This window comes from Oryctolagus cuniculus, chromosome X (assembly GCF_051225735.1).
Source record: "Oryctolagus cuniculus isolate XC-2025 breed Fujian yellow rabbit chromosome X, ASM5122573v1, whole genome shotgun sequence".
In the NCBI taxonomy this organism is placed as follows: Eukaryota; Metazoa; Chordata; class Mammalia; order Lagomorpha; family Leporidae; genus Oryctolagus; species Oryctolagus cuniculus.
Window position 1 is genome coordinate 84,298,731 of NC_142888.1, and position 20,298 is coordinate 84,319,028.

Sequence of the window (20,298 nt, forward strand, 5' to 3'; positions counted from 1 at the left end):
CATTTAGACTGTGGTATCTAAACCACTTTTTGCACTAAAGGAACCTGGAATCAGAGACATGGACCATTCTAGACCTAGAGAGGAAATAGAAGATGAAGGACAAATGTCTTGTTGTGCCAGAAGCCTGAAACCATTATGCTTAGTGAAGTAAGCCAGTCCCAAAAAGACAAATGCCATATGTTCTCTCTTATCTGTGGTAACTAATAGAGTTCCTAAAAGGTAATCTATAGGAATGAAATTGACACTTTGTGATGCAATGATTTTGAATAGCCCTTGTCTTGACTGTTGAGGAACAATGTTTTTTGTTTGTTTTTTTTTTTTCCTTCATACATATTTGTTGAACTCTCTACTTAGTGTAGGACTAATCTTATGCATATAAAGTTAACTGAAAACAGATCTTTGTAAAAATAAGAATGGGAATGGGAGAAGGAAGAGGAGGAAGGGTGGGAGTACGGGCAGAAGGGAAGTAGTGTGAGAAGAATCATTATGTTCCTAAATTTGTACATATGAAATTGCATGAAGTTTGCATTCTTACATAAAATTTAAAATAAAATAAACACAACAGAAAAATACTCTATTGGTTTTTATCTGTTTTCATCACAAAGTATTTGATAAACAGCAAATATTGCTTACTCGGATTCCTTTTGGTCCTGGTGGCCCTGGAAGTCCATCATCACCCTGAAAAACAATATATTTAGTTCACTTCCCTTCAAAAGACACTCCTCAAATAATGAATTTCAAATTATAGGAGACTCAAATTTTTCTAAAACTTTGGGAAAGTTAGTGAGAAACTTATGCACCTAAGGAAGAAGCATGTATTATGGAGTCTGAAAAACCTGAAGTGATTTATATGCTCAAAAATAAAGGTCTTTGCTTACTAAAAAGGAAGTTGTTGATATATAGAAGAAACTTTATACCTGTAAAGTGTGAATCATGTAGGAAAACAAAGATGAAAGAAATAGCAAAGTAGATATTCTCTGAATAATTTAAAACAAAACAAGTGTTGAAAATCTGGGCAGTTTCTATATCATGCCCATCTGCTTCTCATTTCTGAGCTTTAATATGTAGCATTCTTGAATTTGCTGTTCTAAACATGTGCTTTGTTTTATAAGGCATTTTCTATGGCAGAGCTTAAAGCTCAATTAGAAAGAATTACACAGTTTTCCTTTCCAACTTCTGCTGTCAACTCCATGCAAAAGAGACTATATACACACATGCATGTTAATGTGAGTATATGCACTCATTTTATTCACAACCACATTGCTGACAATTTAGAGTTGTACCTCACTAAGATTTTATTAATTTTCTTTAAAAATGTAATAAAGAAAACCTAACTGTCCTCCAAGAGAAAGGAATTTCAACAAAGCACATAGTAAGCCACTTTATGAAGGTTTAAAAAACGTGTATTAATTGGGGACATTATTCTTTACACAAATAGCTTCCAAGCTACTCAACTTATAACTCTGGATGTTGCACTGGAGGCTCCTCAAAGTTATGTTACATTCCTTTAATCACAGCAGCTCTATTTTTTACAACCTTTTATGCTACTGTATAAAGTTTTATTTGGAGAAAAGATTATCTGGCATATGAGTTGTCTTTTGCTGCTATCACAATACCCAAACACAGTAGCTCAAAACAAATGATTATCATGCAGCTTTAGAAGTCACAACGACAGGAGTCTCAGTAACAGAACTGTGCTCCTTTCTGGAGTTACTTTCATTGTCCAGCTTCTAGAACTACCAGTATTCTTGAACTCGTGGCGTTCTACTATCTTCAAATCCAGTCACAACCCAGTGAGTCTTTTTCAAACCACATTACTCTGACACTGATTCTTCTGCCTCCCTCTTCCAGATTTTAAGGACCCTTAGGATGACTTTGGGCCCACCTGGTTAATACAGAATACTCTTCCCAGCTTAATGTCAGCTGAATATAAACTTTAATGCTATCTGCAACCTTAATTTTTGCTTTGACATGTGACAGAACATATTCACAGATTCTGAGGATAAGGACATGAACATCTTTGGGGGTACCCATTGTTCACCCTACCACACCTTGCTTTTTTAAGTTTAAAAATCTGGGAACAGGTATTAGTGGTTAAGATAGTATTGCCCTACATCAGAGTACCTGGGTTCAATACCCATCTCCAACTCCTGATTTGAACTACCAGCCAAAGTAGACTCCAGCAGACTGTGATTCTGACTCAAGTAATTAAAGTTACAGCAACTCACATGAAAGATTTGGATTGAGTTCCCAGCTCCCAGCTTCAGCCTGACCCAACTCTGGCTGCTACAGAGTCAGCCAGCAGATGAAAGATCTCTCACTGTCTCTGTCTCTGTCTCTGTCAGTCTCGTTCTGCCTCTCAAATGAATAAAAAAGTAATGCATTTCCCCTTCTCACAACAGATGCATTTCTAAAGAGATTAAAGCAAATCAGGGGCCTGTGTTTCACAAAGCAGTTAAGACACCACTTGGGACATCCATGCACTCTATAAGAGTTCCTAGGTTTGAGTCCTTGGTCTGCTCCTAATTCCATTCCAGATAATGGCCACATGGGAAATACTGGCATTACAGAGATCAAAAGCCTGGATTTTCCAAATCAGTTCTGATGACATTCTCTGTCTAACTGATGTGGGATAAACAGGCAGGCAGCTAGATATGTCTATGTGAGCTGAAAGTACCTACAAGCCCCTATCCCCATGGTAATTATCTCCTCCTACTTGTCCATCAAAATGTCCTGTTTCACACTCTGGCCTCAGAATCAGCCCTTAAGGCATTTAAATCTGGATGAAGAGCCCATGAGAGTATTTTAGGCATTGAAAGCCAAGACACTTTGGCAATGAAAAAAAAAAAAGACCTAAATGAAAGATCTCTGCGAGTGAGATCCCAGTGGAAAGAACGGGCCATCAAAGAAGGAGGTACCTTTCTCTGAAGGAAGGAGAGAACTTCCACTTTGACTATGACCTTGTCCAAATATGATCAGAGTCGGTGAACTCAAAAGGCTTCCATAGCCTTGGCAACTCATGACAAGAGCCTAAGATGATAACTGACACAATAAACAAGAGTGTCAATTTGTTAAGTCAACAACAGGAGTCACTGTGCACTTACTCCTCATGTAGGATCTCTGTCCTTAATGTGCTGTACATTGTGATTTAATGCTATAACTAGTACTCAAACAGTATTTTACACTTTGTGTTTCCGTGTAGGTGCAAACTGTTGAAATCTTTACTTAATATATACTAAATTGATCTTCTGTATATAAAGATAATTGAAAATGAATCTTGATGTGAATGGAATGGGAGAGGGAGCAGGAGATGGGAGGTTTGCCATGGGAGGGAAGTTATGGGGGGGGGGGAAAGCCATTGTAATCCATAAGCTGTACTTTGGAAATTTATATTTATTAAATTGGTATGTTGGTATGCCTGGAAAATCCAAAATAATTACCTTAAAATTGGTATAATCAGAGTTCAAGCCTTGCAGTTAATACGTGGGGTAAGATCAACATCTGCTCCACTCCCTTACTCCAGCTTCCTGCTAAGGCAGACCCTTAGGTGACGGCTCAAGTGATTGAATTCCTGCCACCCACAAAGAAGATCTTGATTGAGTTCCTGGTTCCTAACTTTGGCCCCAGCCCAGCCCAGGCCATTTGTGGTATTTGGGGAATGAATCAGCAGGTAGGAGTTCTCTCTGTCACTCTGCCTCTCAAAAAAGCAAATAAATCATTTAAAACCAACATAACTACTATAAACTAAATTATTGACTCATAAAATAGCTGAGCAAAAAAACTAATAGTAAGAAATCAACAACTTTCATATACTAATTTGAAATTATGATGAAGAAAATATTCAATTTATAATACAAAGAAAAATATTCTGTAATGCATTTAAGTTATATAAAACTTTTCAAAAAGAAAACTTTAAAATACTTCTTGACGTTCACAAAGGAAATTGAAGTTTCACAAAGGAAAACTTAAACAAATGGAAAGGCATTCCATGTTTTTGGATAATAGAACTCAACACTAAAAAAGTCAATTCTCAACCATCCTTTTTGAAGAAAGTTTTTTTGAAATTTTTATTTATTTATTTTACTTAAAAGAGTTAGAGAGAGAGAGAGAGAGAGAGAGAGTGACAAACAGATACAGACAGAGACAGAGATATAGAGATAGAGTGAGAGCAAGAGCGAGAGTAAGAGAGAGATATCAATCTTCCATTCATTGGTTCCCTCTACAGATGGCCACAATGGCCAGCATGGGCCAGGCCAAAGCCCAGAGCCAGGAGCTTCTTACAGGTCTCCCACGTGGGTGCAGGGACCAAACACATGAGCCACCATCTGCTGCTTTTCCCAGGCCATTAGTAGGGAGCTGGATCGGAAATGGAGCAGACAGGACAAAAACCAGGGCCCATATGGGATGTCACCGTCACAAATGACGGCTTTACCTGCTAATGCCACATGCAGGCCCCTGAAATCTTTATTTATTTATTTGAGAGGCAGAGAGACAAAGAAAAAATGAGAGGTAGAGGCAGATGGGTGAGGGGGGGGGGGAGGAAGGGGGAGGGAGGAGGGGGGAGAGAGAGAGAGATAAAGAGAGTCCTATCTGCTGATTCACTCCCACAAATGCCTGCAATGGCTGGCACTAGGCCAGTCCAAAGCCAGGAGCTTAAAATTCAACCCAGGTCTCACATGTGGGTAGTGGGAACTCAAGCTTCACTGACTCCCAGGGTCTACATTAGTAGGTAAGTGAGTAAGGACTTGGAGCTGGTCGTTAACTCCAGGTACTCTAATATGGGATGTTGTTCTCCTAATTGGTATCTTAACTGCTAGGCTAAATTCCTACCCCTCAAGGTTTTTTTTTTAACTGTACAAGAACATATAGAAATACAAACAAACAAGGATATTGACAAAATTTTAAAGACAGTGAAATGAAAGGACACTAGCCCTATCAAATATAAAAACATAGGATAATAGACCATTGGAATGTTCACGATTAATTCATGAGAATTTGGTATAAAATGAAAGTGACACTGCAAGGGAGTGCGATAAAAATGATTTGAGACACACCTATACTAGGATAAGTTCCACATGAGTAAAAATTTTACAAGTAAACAATCAAACCATTAGAATATGAGAAGAAAACACTTGAGAATTATATAATCATATGGTAGGGAAGACAAACTCCACAACCGTAAAGGAAAAGATCTTTGAAAAACACATATCCGTACACAGAAATGCATACCTTGCATGTGCACATTCAGCAAACACAAATGAAGGGCCCGGCGCTGTGGCGCAGCGGGTTAACGCCCTGGCCTGAAGCGCTGGCATCCCATATGGGCACCAGTTCTAAAAAATCCACCTGATATACTTCTAATTCCCAATAGATCATGGTCAGCATTCTCCCAAATCCTAAGTTCTGGTATAGTTAAGTGTAAAAAAGTATTCGTGTACTGGGGCCGGCGCTGTGGCACAGTGGGTAAAGCTGCCGCCTGCAGTGCTGGCATCCTTCACCCTTGCTAAGATCATTGATGACACTACTTCAGTTTTGGAAGCATGACACCCTAGCCTCAATTCTTTCACCCAAGTAATACTGGATAACCAGTAGCCACTGACTTCCCGCTAGCCGACTAAGAAGGCATCTATGTGATTGCTGGCACCACATGTTGCACCTAGATCATGGGAACTGGCAAAGTATAACAATCTACGACAAAACATCAGCAAAACTCCTCTGGCTCTCCAAATTACAGCAAGTGGGCTGTGGGACACATACTCCTGACATGATAGCAGTAGGAGCTCATGACTACATTCAATTCTCCATGTAATATTTTGAATAGAATTAATCATAACCATGACAACACTGTGACTTCAGACAAATTATCCAGTTTTTGAAGTAGCCTCTTAAAGGCCAACCCATGCAATCCATGTGGGCAGCCTATGCTTCTCAGTCAGATCCTGAAAAAGAAGTGGGTAAAATTAAAGAGTCTAGTTCCCATGTAAGCATTTTTCTGGGACTTTTCAGGCCCAAAAAAAGGCTCAGAGTAGGCCTTATGTATTACAGATGCCTCACCCACAGGAAATTTGGTACATAACGAGTGCACAGCAGTCTTAGAAGGACATTACGATCAAGAATTCACACTCACCCCAGCTGACTTTGCTCTTAAATCTATCTGTATTTGAGGGCCTCTTTATCTGAGAAATTAGGATGAAACACTGAATATGGGAGGCGAGGGAAACCCTGAAGACATTTTTCTGAACTCTAAGTACTTTTCGAATCCTAGCCTTTCTCCTACTCTCTTCTGCCACCCTGCCCCTGGGTTCAGACAACTGCAGGAGGTTTTGTTCAGTGCTTCCTGAGCAGTGAAATGATTCTCGACATCTTGCTGACCCATCTGAGTCTTGCTGGAGCTGTGCCATGGGGAAAAATGGAACAGGGGAAGAGTTGGCACTTTTTCCCGCTTAACTTCTTGCTTATAATATTGCAGTAAGTAAAGGTCTGACTGTTCGTTCTGGTTCTTGTGTTAATCAGGTAATCTGACACTTGGCAGCTCAGCTCTCTCCAGCTCAGCTGAAGTCCTGGCAGAACTTAATTTTTGTTAAGGATCTTAATAATAGCATACAAGTAAGAACATCTTCCAAAAGCCTTCTAATATGGTGGTAATACCAGGTTTCAGAGCAAAAACAACAGACTCCCTACCATTTCATTGTTTCATTCAAAGATGAATGCCTGAGTATAATTTAGTAATATTTTAGTGCATTTGACACCTAGTCACACATTTAAGTTAGCTTCATTCCTCTGTTATTAGTAGTTGGCAACTTGACACATACCTTTTGTCCACGAGGCCCTGGAGGCCCTTCAGGACCTGGAAATCCAGGCAAACCTGGATGGCCTTCCAAACCTGGAAATCCTCTTTCTCCCTGCAATTGAACAGGAATGAAATGTAAGGTCATCTGTGAATTTTTAAGCACAGGAAGGAATGATATTCAAAAAGATCAAGACAAAACAAAATCTAATAATAGTACATGAAAATTAGCTAGTATCATGGCAAAAACTCTAAGATATAATGGCACAAACACAAACCATTCCAATTTTATACTCTTTATGAAAGTAAAAAGCTGGGGCCAGCATCGTGGTGTCGCGGGTAAAGCTGCCACCTGCAATATTGGCATACAATATTGGCGTCGGTTGTCCCAGCTGTTCCACTTCCAATCTAACTCCCTGCTAATGGTCTGGAGAAAGCAGCAGAAGATGGTCCAAGTATTTGGGGCCCGCCTACCCACGTGGGAGACCAAGATGAAGCTCCTGGCTCTTGGCTTTGGCCTGGCCCAGCCCTGGAGCTGCAGCCAGGCATGTGGGGAATGAACTAGTGGATGGAAGATTCTCTCTCTCTCTCTCTCTCTCTCTCTTCCTCTCCCTGAGTTTCAAATAATTTTTTTTTTCAAAAAAAGTAAAAAGTTTATCAGAGATTAAGTGACAAACATACTGACATCAAGAGATTACCAGGAAAGATAGCACTAAGTCCAAGAAACCAGGTTACCTGAAATAACTATGGGATAGGGATGAAGAAGGGCAATAGAAAACCATTAGAGAAGTTCCTAGATTTGTTGTAGAGTAGAAGAGTTGCAGGGTTATTCTGAATGAACTACATTAATTGACTAGAGATAAAGTAGTTAGAAAAAGCTTTTAGAACAAAATCAAATATTTTATACATTTTTATGATTGTAAACTTAACACAAAAATGAATAGATGCTCATCGGAGAAAACAAAATATATGTCTATGTAAAGGAAGCACCACCAGGAGTTATTCTACTCAGAATAATGACTTGAATTTTGACTCAATCTGACCAGAACACTTACTAGGCCTCCTAAGGCTTGAAAGCTGTCTGGGATTATACCTTGCTCTGGGAACCTTTCTGCCAGATCCTACCCACAGTGGCAGCTTGAGAAAGAAAAAACTTTCACACTACAAGGTGATTAACGAGACATTAAAGACATATCTCTAAAGGTTAAGGAACAGCAGAATTTTATTCCTACCTCCAAAGTTATGGGTGTGGGCATGTGCGTGTGTGTGTGCGTATGTGTTTTAAATACTAAAATTAGCTTAAAGATTTTAGATAAATTTGTATTGAATACTTTTTATAAATACTTGGAAAAGATTACTTCTGATCAGTTTCTACTTATAATTTTAAAGCCAATGAAGCAAAGGTCAGTCAATTAATGATAGATCAAAACATTCTTGTAGCTTTTACAATAATTGCTATTGATACATTACTACTTTTCTGTTTTCTAGAAATAAATCAATTTACTACTTTCATTAGTTAGAATAGTATAATTTAGTATTCACTGACATCAATTTTCCAAAAATAGTTTAGGGGAAGGAAGAAATAGGGCAAGGCGAGAAATTAATGTTTCAACATTTTAGCACTGGATTGCTTCAAATCATTATCTAGTCCATTACTGGCAGAGCTAGTAGAAGAAATCTGATCACAAATTCCAGTTCAAAAGAAAGCAAAAGGGAAAAATATGTACTTCAAGTAGATTTCCATAAGTGGAAAACAGCTATATTTTGGGATTTCAGCTGGTATTTAGAGTATACTGGTGCCAAAGGTTGAGAATAAAATTTGAAGTAATCTGTATTTTCTTAGAAGCAAAACTGTTTTCTGGGCTACATGTAAGAGAGAAAACAACTAGGGGCTGGTGTTGGGGTGTAGCAAGGTAAGCCGCTGTCTGCGATGCCAGCATCCCAGATCAGAGCACTCATTCAAGTTCTAGCTGCTATGCTACTGATCCAGCTTCCTGCTAATGTACCTCAGGAAGCAACAGAAAATGGCCCAAGTGTTTGGGCCCCTGTCACCCAAGTAGGGCACCCAGTTGGAATTCCTGACTCCTGGCTTTGGCCTGGCCCAGCCCTGGCTATTGCAGCCATTTGGGGAGTGAACCAGTGCATGGAAGACTCTCTCTGTAACCCCATTTCAAATGAATGAATGAATGAATAAATAAATAAATAGCTTTTAAAGAGAGAGAAACTAGAAACTGATGGTGAAGGATGCTAAAAAGTTTGTGTTGCTATTAGTAAAACAATTTACCTATAAGTGATACATCCTCATACAATAGTTCAACAATGTTGTGGTTCTATGTAGCTGACTGAGCAACATACTAGTAAGAAAGATAGAAGGGTAGCCATTGTATAGCAGCAAAAAGAACTGTAACAGTAATCCAAGCCTTTAGAAGGTAGGAAGTTGTCTGTGATATAGTACAAACTGTAGAAGCCTTATGTGAGGAAGGAGAGGTGAGGGGCCTTTACTGCCTAATGCAGATGGTAGGGAAGGGATGACATCTGTTGTGTGCCTATGCTTTGCTAACTGTCGTGAGGCACTCATTTTAAAACTACTCTAGATGTTACTGCAACTTGTTAATGCGCACGAACAGAAAATGATCTAGTGTGTCTATTTCTGGAGCTCAAACTTAAGAAAACAAAAACTGGTTTATCCTGCTTGTCCATGTTTGGATAAAAAAATCCTTCACATTTTCCTTTGTAGAATAATACTTGTCTCCCTCTCACTGCCCTTTAAATATTCGTAGTGCTCTGAATTCTTTTTAAGGTCTTCTCTCTCTTTTCCTGGAAAATCTGAAACCTTATAACGCTCTTTTTCTGAAAAGCTGAGCTCCAATAGCCAACTGTCTTAAACATCTGCACAGGCACCTAAAACTTTGACAATAATAATGGCTACCATGCACTGAGTATTCTCTATATGCCACAGATTATTCTAAACTCTTCTCATGTTTTATCTTGTTTAATGCTGCCAATGACAACATGAGGTATATACCATTATTATTTGCATTTTTCATGTGAATAACTGGGACAAAGAATTGTTATTTTCCTATGAGCAAATTTGATATAAACAACACTGACTATCTTTATACCACCTTCCCTATTCCAGAAAATAGCATAAGCTAGTTATACCAGTCAGTAATTTGAAATAACCTTGATTCCAGACTCTCTTTAAACCGTTCATCTAATTAATCATGTCTCTTTCAACCTTGTATTCTTAGTGCACAGCAGAACAAATTGTAAATATTCACTCAATAAATGAACTTCCCTAATGGATTACACAAAATTTATGGCATGTCATTTTATCCAAAATTCAGAAAAAAAATAAGAGGGTTAAGAGAAATTATACAACGGATGAATTTTTAGTACAAAAGCTGGTTTCTGTATCACACATTACTATTGAGAAGGATAACAGCCTGATCTACTGAGAAGCAGACCACAGTTGTGAGCTAAAGGCATTCAGAAAAACTTTTACCATTTTACAAGAGGGGCACTTCATAATCAAAAGAAAGTTGCATGATCATGGGAATGAAAAAAATGTTTAAGAACAATTTCTCAAGGAAGATTTAAATTTAAGAGGAAAAATATTAGATACTCATCTGATAGGAAAAAAATTAGAACTGTTATAATGACAGTTGAGATTAAAATTATTTTGAATTATAATATTGTAAGAATATAGAGAAGACATAATTACATCGGCAAGCCAAGCCCCTTAATGAACAAATGAAAGCAATGATTTGATTAGGTAACGTAATCTTGTTTTTTCTGTGTATTGCCTATGCTATTTTTGTAATTACATAGTACAAAGAAATATTTTATGTAATCTATTTAGGTGACCAAGATGGATATTTGTTAACTGTCGATATGGAGAAACTCTAGGTCAGAAGATCTAAAACTTCAGCTTGCATCAGAACCAGCTGGAGAGCTTGTAATAACACAGACTACCTGGATGCACCACCAGAGTTCGACGAGTGGGTCAGCTGTGGAGCCTGAGCACGTGCATTTCAAATCCACTCATAGGAAACAGTAAATAGTGATGATGGCTTCTCGGCCTTTTGGCTAAGATCAAGTGTAGGAAATAGTGATGACACTGGTAGAGGAACCAACTTTGTTTTGGCAACGCATAACTGTGATGTGGATTTTAGGTTGTCAACTGGTTAATTTCTTGCTCTCATTAGGATTCTAGTAAGTTTTACTTGTTTTTAGCAGTGTGTACTTGGATACATCCCTTTAAAGGAAAGCAGATATTTTTAATTCTATGTTAAACTTTTTAAATGCAGTTTGATTCAAGTAAAATTAACATACAACAAACTACACATATGTAAAACATAAAATTTGAAATGTTTTCACACATATAAACACTAGCAAATCAGTATCACAATCAAAATGATGAACATAACCATCACTGACATAAGTTTCCATGTCCCTATATAGTCCTCATGCTGCTTACCAATTCTCAACCCATCCCCTACCCCAGGCAGTGACTGACTAACTTTTTGTTTGTTTGTTTTGACAGGCAGAGTGGACAGTGAGAGAGAGAGACAGAGAGAAAGGTCTTCTTTTGCTGTTGGTTCACCCTCCAATGGCCGCTGCGGCCGGCACACCGCACTGATCTGAAGCCAGGATCCAGGTGCTTTTCCTGGTCTCCCATGGGGTGCAGGGCCCAAGCACCTGGGCCATCCTCCACTGCACTCCCTGGCCACAGCAGAGAGCTGGCCTGGAAGAGGGGCAACCGGGACAGAATCCGGCGCCCCGACCAGGACTAGGACCCGGTGTGCCGGCGCCACAGGCGGAGGATTAGCCTATTGAGCCGTGGCGCCAGCCTTGACTTTTTATTATTATAAATTAATTTGAATTTTCTAGAAATTTATATAAATGCACTCTTTTTGCCTAATTTTTCATTCAGCATAATTATTTTGAGATCCAAACATGTTGTGATGGCTAACAATAGCTCACTACTTTTTATTGTTGAGCAGTACTCCGTTATATAGACAAACTGCAATGTGTTGATTCATTTACCTGCTTGGGTTGTTTCAGTTTCTGGCTAATATAAATAAAGATATTATGAGCCTTCATGTAGAAGTTGTGTATGAACATACGCTTTCATTTCTCATGGGATGGGATTCTCATAGGAATGGATGGGGTCACACAACAGGTATAAATTTAACTTTTTAAGAAACTGCCAATTTGTTTTCCAAAATGTATACATGAAGTTTGTATACATTAAATAAGAGGTTTATAGGTTAAAAAAATGTTTGCATCATTTTACATTCACACCAACAACCTATAATAGCTTGGTGTTCCACCTCCTCATCATTACTTAGAATGGCCAGTGGTATAATATGTAGATATTCCCATAGGCTTACAGTGGTATCTCATTATGGTTTATTTTGCATTTCCCTAATTAATAATGTTCAACATAGCCTCAAATATATATTTCCATCCATATATCTGCCAATTTGCTTCTATTTTTATTCAGGAATATATGTTTTATTAATGAATTTTTAGTTATTTATATATTACGAATATAAGCCTTTTATCAGATTTGTAAATTGTAGATTTTTTCCCCTAGACTGAAGGTTATGTTTTTCATTCTCATAAAAGTGTCCTTAGAAAAAAGCAACCTCTTAATTTAAAAAAAAATGATTTGTGGGGAGCAACCCGGACTGGACTGAGTTACTAGAATTAAGACTTATTCTATGCATCTGCTCTCCCACAATATGGCGCTGGGAGAGGAGAAAACAGCTTCTACGCAGCTGCCTCTTGCCAACTTGAGTGATGACCTCCAGGAGCTGATCCTGCTCCTGATTGGAGGAGAGCAGCGTACTCGGCGTGTGGGCAGCCGAGTTAGGATTGGCAGAGGAGGACTATAAAGGAGGAGAGAGACGGCATGCACCAGGAACATCTAAGGGGGACATCTGAAGGAACCCCTGTGCAGCCCCCGAGAGAGCCGGCCGGCGGTGTGCCGCTCCCCCGCGGAAGTGGGGAATGTGGCAGGGGGAACCGCCCTTCCACGGAGTTGGAAGGGACAGCAGCCAACCCGGGAAGAACCAGCAGCAAACCCGGGGACGGCCGAGCAGACGAAAGAACAGCGCAGGGTCCTGTGTCGTTCCTCCACGAAGACGGGGAGCGACATGATTCATTTATTGGAAAGTCAAAGGAAGAGTGAGAGAGGGAGAAAGGGAGAGAGGGAGAGAGGGAAGGAGGATGCAGGGAGGGAGGGAGAGAGAGAGAGAGAGAGAGAGAATCTTTCATCTGCTAGTTCACTACCCAAATGGCTGCAACAGTCAGGTCTGGGCCAAGCTGAAGCCATGAGCAGAAATTTCATCCTGGTCTCCCATGAGGGTAACAGGGGACCAAGCCTTTGGGGACATCATCTGCTGCCCTCCCAGACCTTAGCAGGAAGCTTCATAAGCAGGACATGAACCAGTACTCCAATATGGGATACCAGTATCAGCAGCAGCAGCTTAACCAACCGCATCACAACGCTGGGCCTACAAGTTCTTCACTTTGACCAAATAAACTTTAGCATTATTTTCTTTTATAGATCAGTTTTTATATCATTTCTAAGAAATACATGTAAAATCCAAGGGTTCACAGATTTTTCTCCGTTCTTTTCCTTCTTAAAGACTTACAGGTATAGATTTTAAATTTAGGTATGATCCTTTTTTGAACTATTTTTTGAACTATTTCTCTTTTTTTTGAGATAACATGTTTTAATTTACATTACAGTCAAAGGCTTAGTGATCCTTTAAATAAAGAGTTCAACAGATGAAAAGTAAAAAGATCATAGATCAGCAGGAAAATAGGCAAGGGCTATAAACAAAAATCAAATGAAAAGATGTTCAACTTCACTCATATAAAGTAAATTTTAAAATAGTCACAAAATCATTAAAAGTACAGTAGTATATAATTCTTAACAATTTGTTTGACAAACATGTAAAACAAAGTTTAACAAAGTGCTATAAAAATAATGAAATTGTACCATTTGCATCAAAATGGTTGCAACTGGAGGATATAATGTTAAATGAAATCAGCCAGACCCAGAAAGACAAATACCTCAGGTTCCTCCTTATATATTAGAGCTAAAACATTTTTTCAAACTCAAAAAAGGAAAAGCAAAAAAAGTAAAGAAGCACCCCTGTTCATCAGTTTTGTTGAAAATATAGTGTATTAAAACACTATATAGATTAAACTATTTGTTCAGCAGTTTCATTATGATAACTTAGGTATAGTTTTCTTTTGGTTTTCCTGACTGAGGTTTGTGAACTTCTTACATCTGTAAATTTATATGTGTGTATGTGTATGTGTGTTTAAAGGTTTGCTTATTTATTTGAAAGGCAGAGTTAGAGAGATGCAGAGGCAGAGAGAGAGAAGTCTTCCATCCACTGATTCACTTCCCAAATGGCTGCAAGGAGCTAGGAGATTCTTCCAGGTCTCCTACATGGGTGAAGGGGCCCGAGGACTTGGGCCATCTTCTACTGCTTTCCCAGGCCATAGCAGAGAGCTGGATCGGAAGTGGAGCAGCCAGGACTCGAACTGGCGCCCATATGGGATGCCAACACTGCAGCCGCCAGTTTGATGCGCTACATTACAGTGCCGGCTCCTGCAAATTTATATTTGTGTGGGGAATTCTTGCCACTATTACTGCCCCATTATTTATTATTCTTTTTATTCCCCATCGTTTCCCTAATGTCCTTATAGGACTCCATTGACGTTTTTATTAGACTGACATTACACACAGGGCACTGAGGCACTATTCCTTCTCTTTCCCATTTTTTTCCTCTGTGTACTTAAGATTAGATGATCTCCTCTGTTTTATCTTTAAGTTCACTAACCCTTTCTTCTTTGATCTCAATTTTTCTGTTAAGCCTATCTGGAAATTTTTTGTTTGTTTGTTTTACAGTTTTTTTCAAATCTATAGTCTCCTTTTTTTTGTTTCCAGTGTTCTGTTTTTATTCCTTATCTGTGCACTCATTATGAGGTTTTTCTTTAAACCAATACATATATTTTCTTATCCACTTAAATTTTTGTATACAAATTCTAACTTCTGTGTTGTTTCAGAGTAGATTTTCATAGATTTTTGTTTCTTGATTATGGATCACTTTAATCTAGCCAATTTTAATAGAGATTCTGGATTCTCTGACCTGCCTCTGAACACAATTTATCAAAGAGATACCTGCACCACCATGTTTATAGCAGCACTGTTCACAATAGCCAAAATTTGGAATCAACCAAAGTGTCCATCATCAGATGAATGGATAAAGAAAATGTGGTATTTATACACAATGGAATATTATTCAGCTATAAAGAAGAATGAAATTCTATCATTGGCAGCAAATGGATGCAACTAGAGGACATCATGTTGAGTGAAATAAGCCAGACACAAAAAGACAAATACCTCATATTATTCCTTGTATATGAGAACTAAAACTTAAGAAAAACAAACATGAAGAAATGTGTGTGCAACAGTTTTGCTGCAAATATAGTTTTGTAAGATGTTGTTTTATTCCTTTGTCAAACCAATAGTTAAGAATGCTATACTACTATAATTTTAACGTTCTGTGATTACTTTTAAAATTTACTGTACATGGGTGAAATGGTCATTTTTCCATTCAATTATTGTTTACAGCTGTTGTCTATATTCCCACTAAAGTAGGGCCTTTTTGCTTTTTATTTGTTACATTTCTTACTTGGTTAAGTATTAAGCCTTTTTACTGTATTGTAAATTTAAAATGTTTTCTCAAAAACTAAAAAGAAAGAAAGGGAGAAAGAAGGAGGATGGGAGTGAGAGGAGGAGAAGAATGGGAGGGAGGAAGAGATTATCACTGAGTTCTTAGAATTGTATCTACACATCACATTCAATCTATTAAAAACTTTAAAAATTAAAATTAAAAAGTTTTTAAAAAGTTAACTCAGTTGAACTGAAACTTAAAACTGTTTTCCCTTAAGTAGACAGTTCAGTCTATACTCAGTAATTGTAGTTTTTCTGCTGCTCCTTTTCACTGAGCTGCTTGAGTTCTCTCCTACATATGTAAAGTTCAAGATTCAATTAAGAATTTGAATACAGTCATAAAGCGGATTTTTGGGCCTCCCTGTCTGTGTGTCCCTCCTTCCAGTGTACTCTTCTCTCATTTCCAGTCATTCTGGCATCCACAACTCTGTCCTATGACTTCTCAAGACAGTAAGACTTTGGCTTTCTGTTTGGGTTCCAGACATCCTTTGCCATTCATACTGAGCTATGTACTCATGACACATGCCATATATGCAAAGTAACAAAGTGTACTTTTATGGTTGGCTAAAAGTTTGGGTGTTCCCCAAAGGCCCATGTATTGGGGTTTATTCTCTGAAGTCTTGTCTTAATGGTAATGGATGAAAGGTGCAAACTTGATCTAACAATGCTGACTAGGAGATGAACCCAGTGTAGACCACTAAAGCACACCCTTGGAAAATAGTTCTCTTGAGAGGGGTGGTAACTTAAGCAGAGTTCTGATTAGCTTCTCTCTCTTGGCTTACTGGCTCACTAGGACAAAATTAAGTGACTGCAGACTCAAGAAAACAGAGACAATTTTTAAAAGCTGACTAATACAACTTCTTTCCTCTAAAAGTACAATCCTCTCCACTTTCTTCCCTTGGTCACTTTCCTTGCTATCAAATAGGTGTTATTTTTTTTTTCCCAGAGGTTTTAAGGCTTATCTAAAAAGTAAGTTTGATAAAAGTCACTCTACTATCTGAAACTGATCCTTTTTTAAAATCAGTGCATAAAGCACCCTTACAACAAAACTACTTCTGAACTAATGTCAGTTATGAATGTTACTTATTCTATAGAATACATAGTCAAAAAAGGTGTTCTGTTAGGGAGAATATGGGTTACATGGTCAAATGGGGTTTGGAAATGCAGTGCTGCAAAAACAAATATGCGTCTTTGCTATAGAACTTTCAGGAATCTTTAGTATGGAAATGGTCCTTCTACTTCCCTGAGAACTATGACATTGCCCTGAACTTTTCCACAGAGAATTAGTAACACTCATTCATTCATTCACTCATTCTAAACTACTTACTGAGTCCCAAACAGTGGAGTCTGGAATATAATCCTCTGTCTCCTAGTATAATTCTCTTTGTGCTACGATTTACTGTACTTTTAAAATTTTCTAGTTTTTTATACCCATTGACATTCACAGTGGCTAGGTTTATGCTATTTAATCTTCTCCTATACGTAATCATATACACACACACACACATACATACATGTGTATACACACACGAACATACACACACAATAGGAGGGTTTGCTATGGAAAAAGTAAGACAAAAGTTGCAATTCACCTATCATTAACAGGCATGGATAAGATGAAGATGAGTGAAATTGTCTAGCACGGGATCCATCTCAGATTAGTAGACTGGAGTTTGCTTCTTATGTGTCTCCTTTTGTTTTTGCCTATTAAGTCAATTATTTCAGCAAGACTGATGAGGGCTTGGCAGATAACAGCTCTCAGGCCAAATGCTGTCAGAAGCTTATTTTGTGCGGCTCAAGCTCACGAAAAATTTTAGTCATTCAAAACATTTTTTAACATTTTAATTTATTTAGTTTATTTGCCACTTTTAAAGGGCTTTTTTTTTGTAATGGAAGGACTATGTGACAGGGAGCATATGTGTTTACAAAGCCTATAATATTTACTATATGGCACTCTACAGAAAATATTTGCTGATCCTTGAGAAATAGTCTAATTCTCATATCTCTAAAACAAAGCAATATATGACTCTTTTTACTTAAGTGCTGAGATAGAAGCCCTGTTTTTTTTTTTAAGTGCAAGAAAACACTATTTTATTCATTTTACTCGGTTTGCAAAGGTCCATCTCAGAGATTACCTTTTCCCCTTTGACACCGCTACAGTCACACTTTGATCCTGGAGAACATCCATAGCAGGCCTATGAGGAAGAGAAATAGGAGAAAATCATTAAATATGAACCTTAAAAACCAGACTGTGAATTTTTTTTCCCCAGGCAGAGTGAACAGTAAGAGAGACAGAGAGAAAGGTCTTCCATTTCCGCTGGTTTACCCTCCAATGGCCGCCGCTGCCAGTGTGCTGTGGCCGGCGCATCGCGCTGATCCGAAGCCAGGAGCCAGGTGCTTCTTCCTGGTCTCCCATGGGGTGCAGGGCCCAAGCACTTGGGCCATCCTCCACTGCACTCCCGGGCCACAGCAGAGAGCTGGCCTGGAAAAGGGGCAACCGGGACCCCGACCAGGACTAGAACCCGCTGTGCCAGCGCCACAAGGCGGAGGATTAGCCTAGTGAGTCACGGCGCCGGCCCAGACTGTGACTTTCAACTCAACAGAATTCAACAATCCAAACTTGTAAACAAATATAAAAAAAAAAAATCTGAAAGGATATCAACCAAATGGACAAAATTGGTTACTTCTGTTATTTATATATATATATTATAACATACATATATTATATATATGTCTGAAATTTTTAGTGAGCAAATGTAATTTTTATTAAAGTGAAAATATATTTAAGAAGACATTAAAAATGGAAAAGAAATTAATATGAATTCCCTGTAGCACCATTTGTCACTTGTCTAAGCCCTTCAGAACTCTTTTTTTCTACTAACATAGCTTATAAGCAGTTACCTCTCGGGGGCTGGCCTGTGGCATGGCAGGTAAAGCCACTGCCTATGATGCCAGCACCCAACATGAACACAGGTCTGAGACCTGGCTGCTCCACATCTGATCCAGCTCCCTGATAATGCAACTGGGAGGGGAGCAGATGATGGCCTGAGTGCTTGTGCCTCTGCCACTCATGTGGGAAACCCAGATGGAGACCTCATCCAGCCCCAAACATAGCTGCCATCTGGAGGAGTGAACCAGTGCATGGAAGAGCTCTCTTGCTCTTGCTCTATCTCCCTTTCTCCTTCTCTCCATCACTCTGCCTTTCAAATAAATCTTTTAAAAGGTTATCTCTACTAGCAATGAGCTTCGCAACTAGCCAAGGATGCATACTGCTTGAAGTCCCCTTTTTCTCTGCATTCGTGAGTGCTCATGGAGCATACAATATTTTACCACATTGCTTTTCTTTGACTCCCCACACCAGTCACCAGCAGCAGCTCAAACTCTAATAGCTCCAACTTTACCACAAATGCTGCTCCCTCAACCTAGATGTCCTAAATAGTGCTAACACACAGATTCATTCACATGTGTTAGGAATTGTGGTCCTGAAGCTAGAAAAATATCCTCCTCTAAAATAATCTACATTGGACAAGCAAATGGGAGATGACTTTGGCCATTGAAAAGCATAGGGCCATTGGTTCGTTTCCCTGCTGCTCTGCTTCAATCCAGCTCCCTGCTAATACACCTAGGAAAGCAGCAAAAGATAGCCCTAGTCATTGGGCCCCTGCACCAATGTGGGAGACAAAGATGAAGTTCCAGGCTCCCAGCTTTAGCTTGGCTCAGCCCCCGCTGTTGCAGACATTTGGGGAGCAAACCAGAGGATGGAAGGTATCTCTCTCCATCTCTCCCTTGTGTTCTCTACCTCTGCCTTTCAAATAATACATCAATCTTTTTTTAAACAAAACTATCATTTACTCAAGCATGAAGTTGAGCTGCTTAAGAAAACAAATAGTAAATAGCTTAATATATGTAGACAAATCAGAATTTATATAAAACAGATATCAGACTGACTTATGGAAACCTTTATGTGATGCAAAGACCACATAATATTCATCGTGCCCAACCTTAAGGGCTTATTACTTAAATAGTACCTCAGCCTCCTGCCCAATGTTCCATGCTTTCCATTCCTTTAGTCACAATAAGAATCCTTTCCCCAGTTCTCCAAGGTACTAGAAGTGCTGACCTTGACCTTCTAGTCAGAATTCTTAACCAGTTGAAACTGCAAGTTACCCTCATGCTGAAACCTCTTTCCCAAATTATAAGAGCAAATAATAATGGCTTCAGCTTGGAAGAATCTCTCACTCACAATGCAAGAGGCTGTTCCAACAAAATATGTGTTCCTGACACTTCAATTTGAAACTGTTATGCAAACAAATTTTATTAAACATAGGTGATTAGGTTGTACATTGTTTTAGTGTTACATGTTAATAGCATTACAGATTAATAGGCTTGTTCAGACTTACTCATTCCTCAAACATGAATTAAGTATGATTAGAGGTCAGAAAAGTTGTTAGGCACTAGAGATAAGCCACAGTTCCCTCCAACATATATAAGTAATTCAATAAACACTTATTGATCAACTGCCATGCACCAGCCCTGTATTAGGTACATGTAGAGATACAAAGAAAGCACATCAATGCTCTCTAATGAGAAGGATAAACTCATATACAAAATATTACAGTACAATGTGCCATCAATAGAAGTTAATTAAAATATATATTATTTTATGTTAAAATAAACACTAGATTCTAAACTATAAGCTTATAAATTTTAGAAGTTACTTATTCCCAAGTAAATACTGATTCACAAG

At 38.6% G+C, this 20,298-nt stretch overlaps 1 protein-coding gene across 2 annotated transcripts in view; it reads right to left on the reverse strand.

The window, feature by feature from the left end:
* COL4A5 (collagen type IV alpha 5 chain) overlaps positions 1-20,298 on the reverse strand; it is a 259,685-nt gene that overhangs the window by 144,662 nt on the left and 94,725 nt on the right. For both annotated transcript variants that reach the window (XM_002720176.6, XM_089324139.1), the window contains exons 2-4: positions 17,687-17,746; positions 6,813-6,902; positions 634-678 (exon numbers count right to left, since the gene is read on the reverse strand). In XM_002720176.6, coding sequence (XP_002720222.4) covers positions 634-678; positions 6,813-6,902; positions 17,687-17,746 — 195 coding nt within the window. The remainder of the gene's footprint in view (positions 1-633; positions 679-6,812; positions 6,903-17,686; positions 17,747-20,298) is intronic.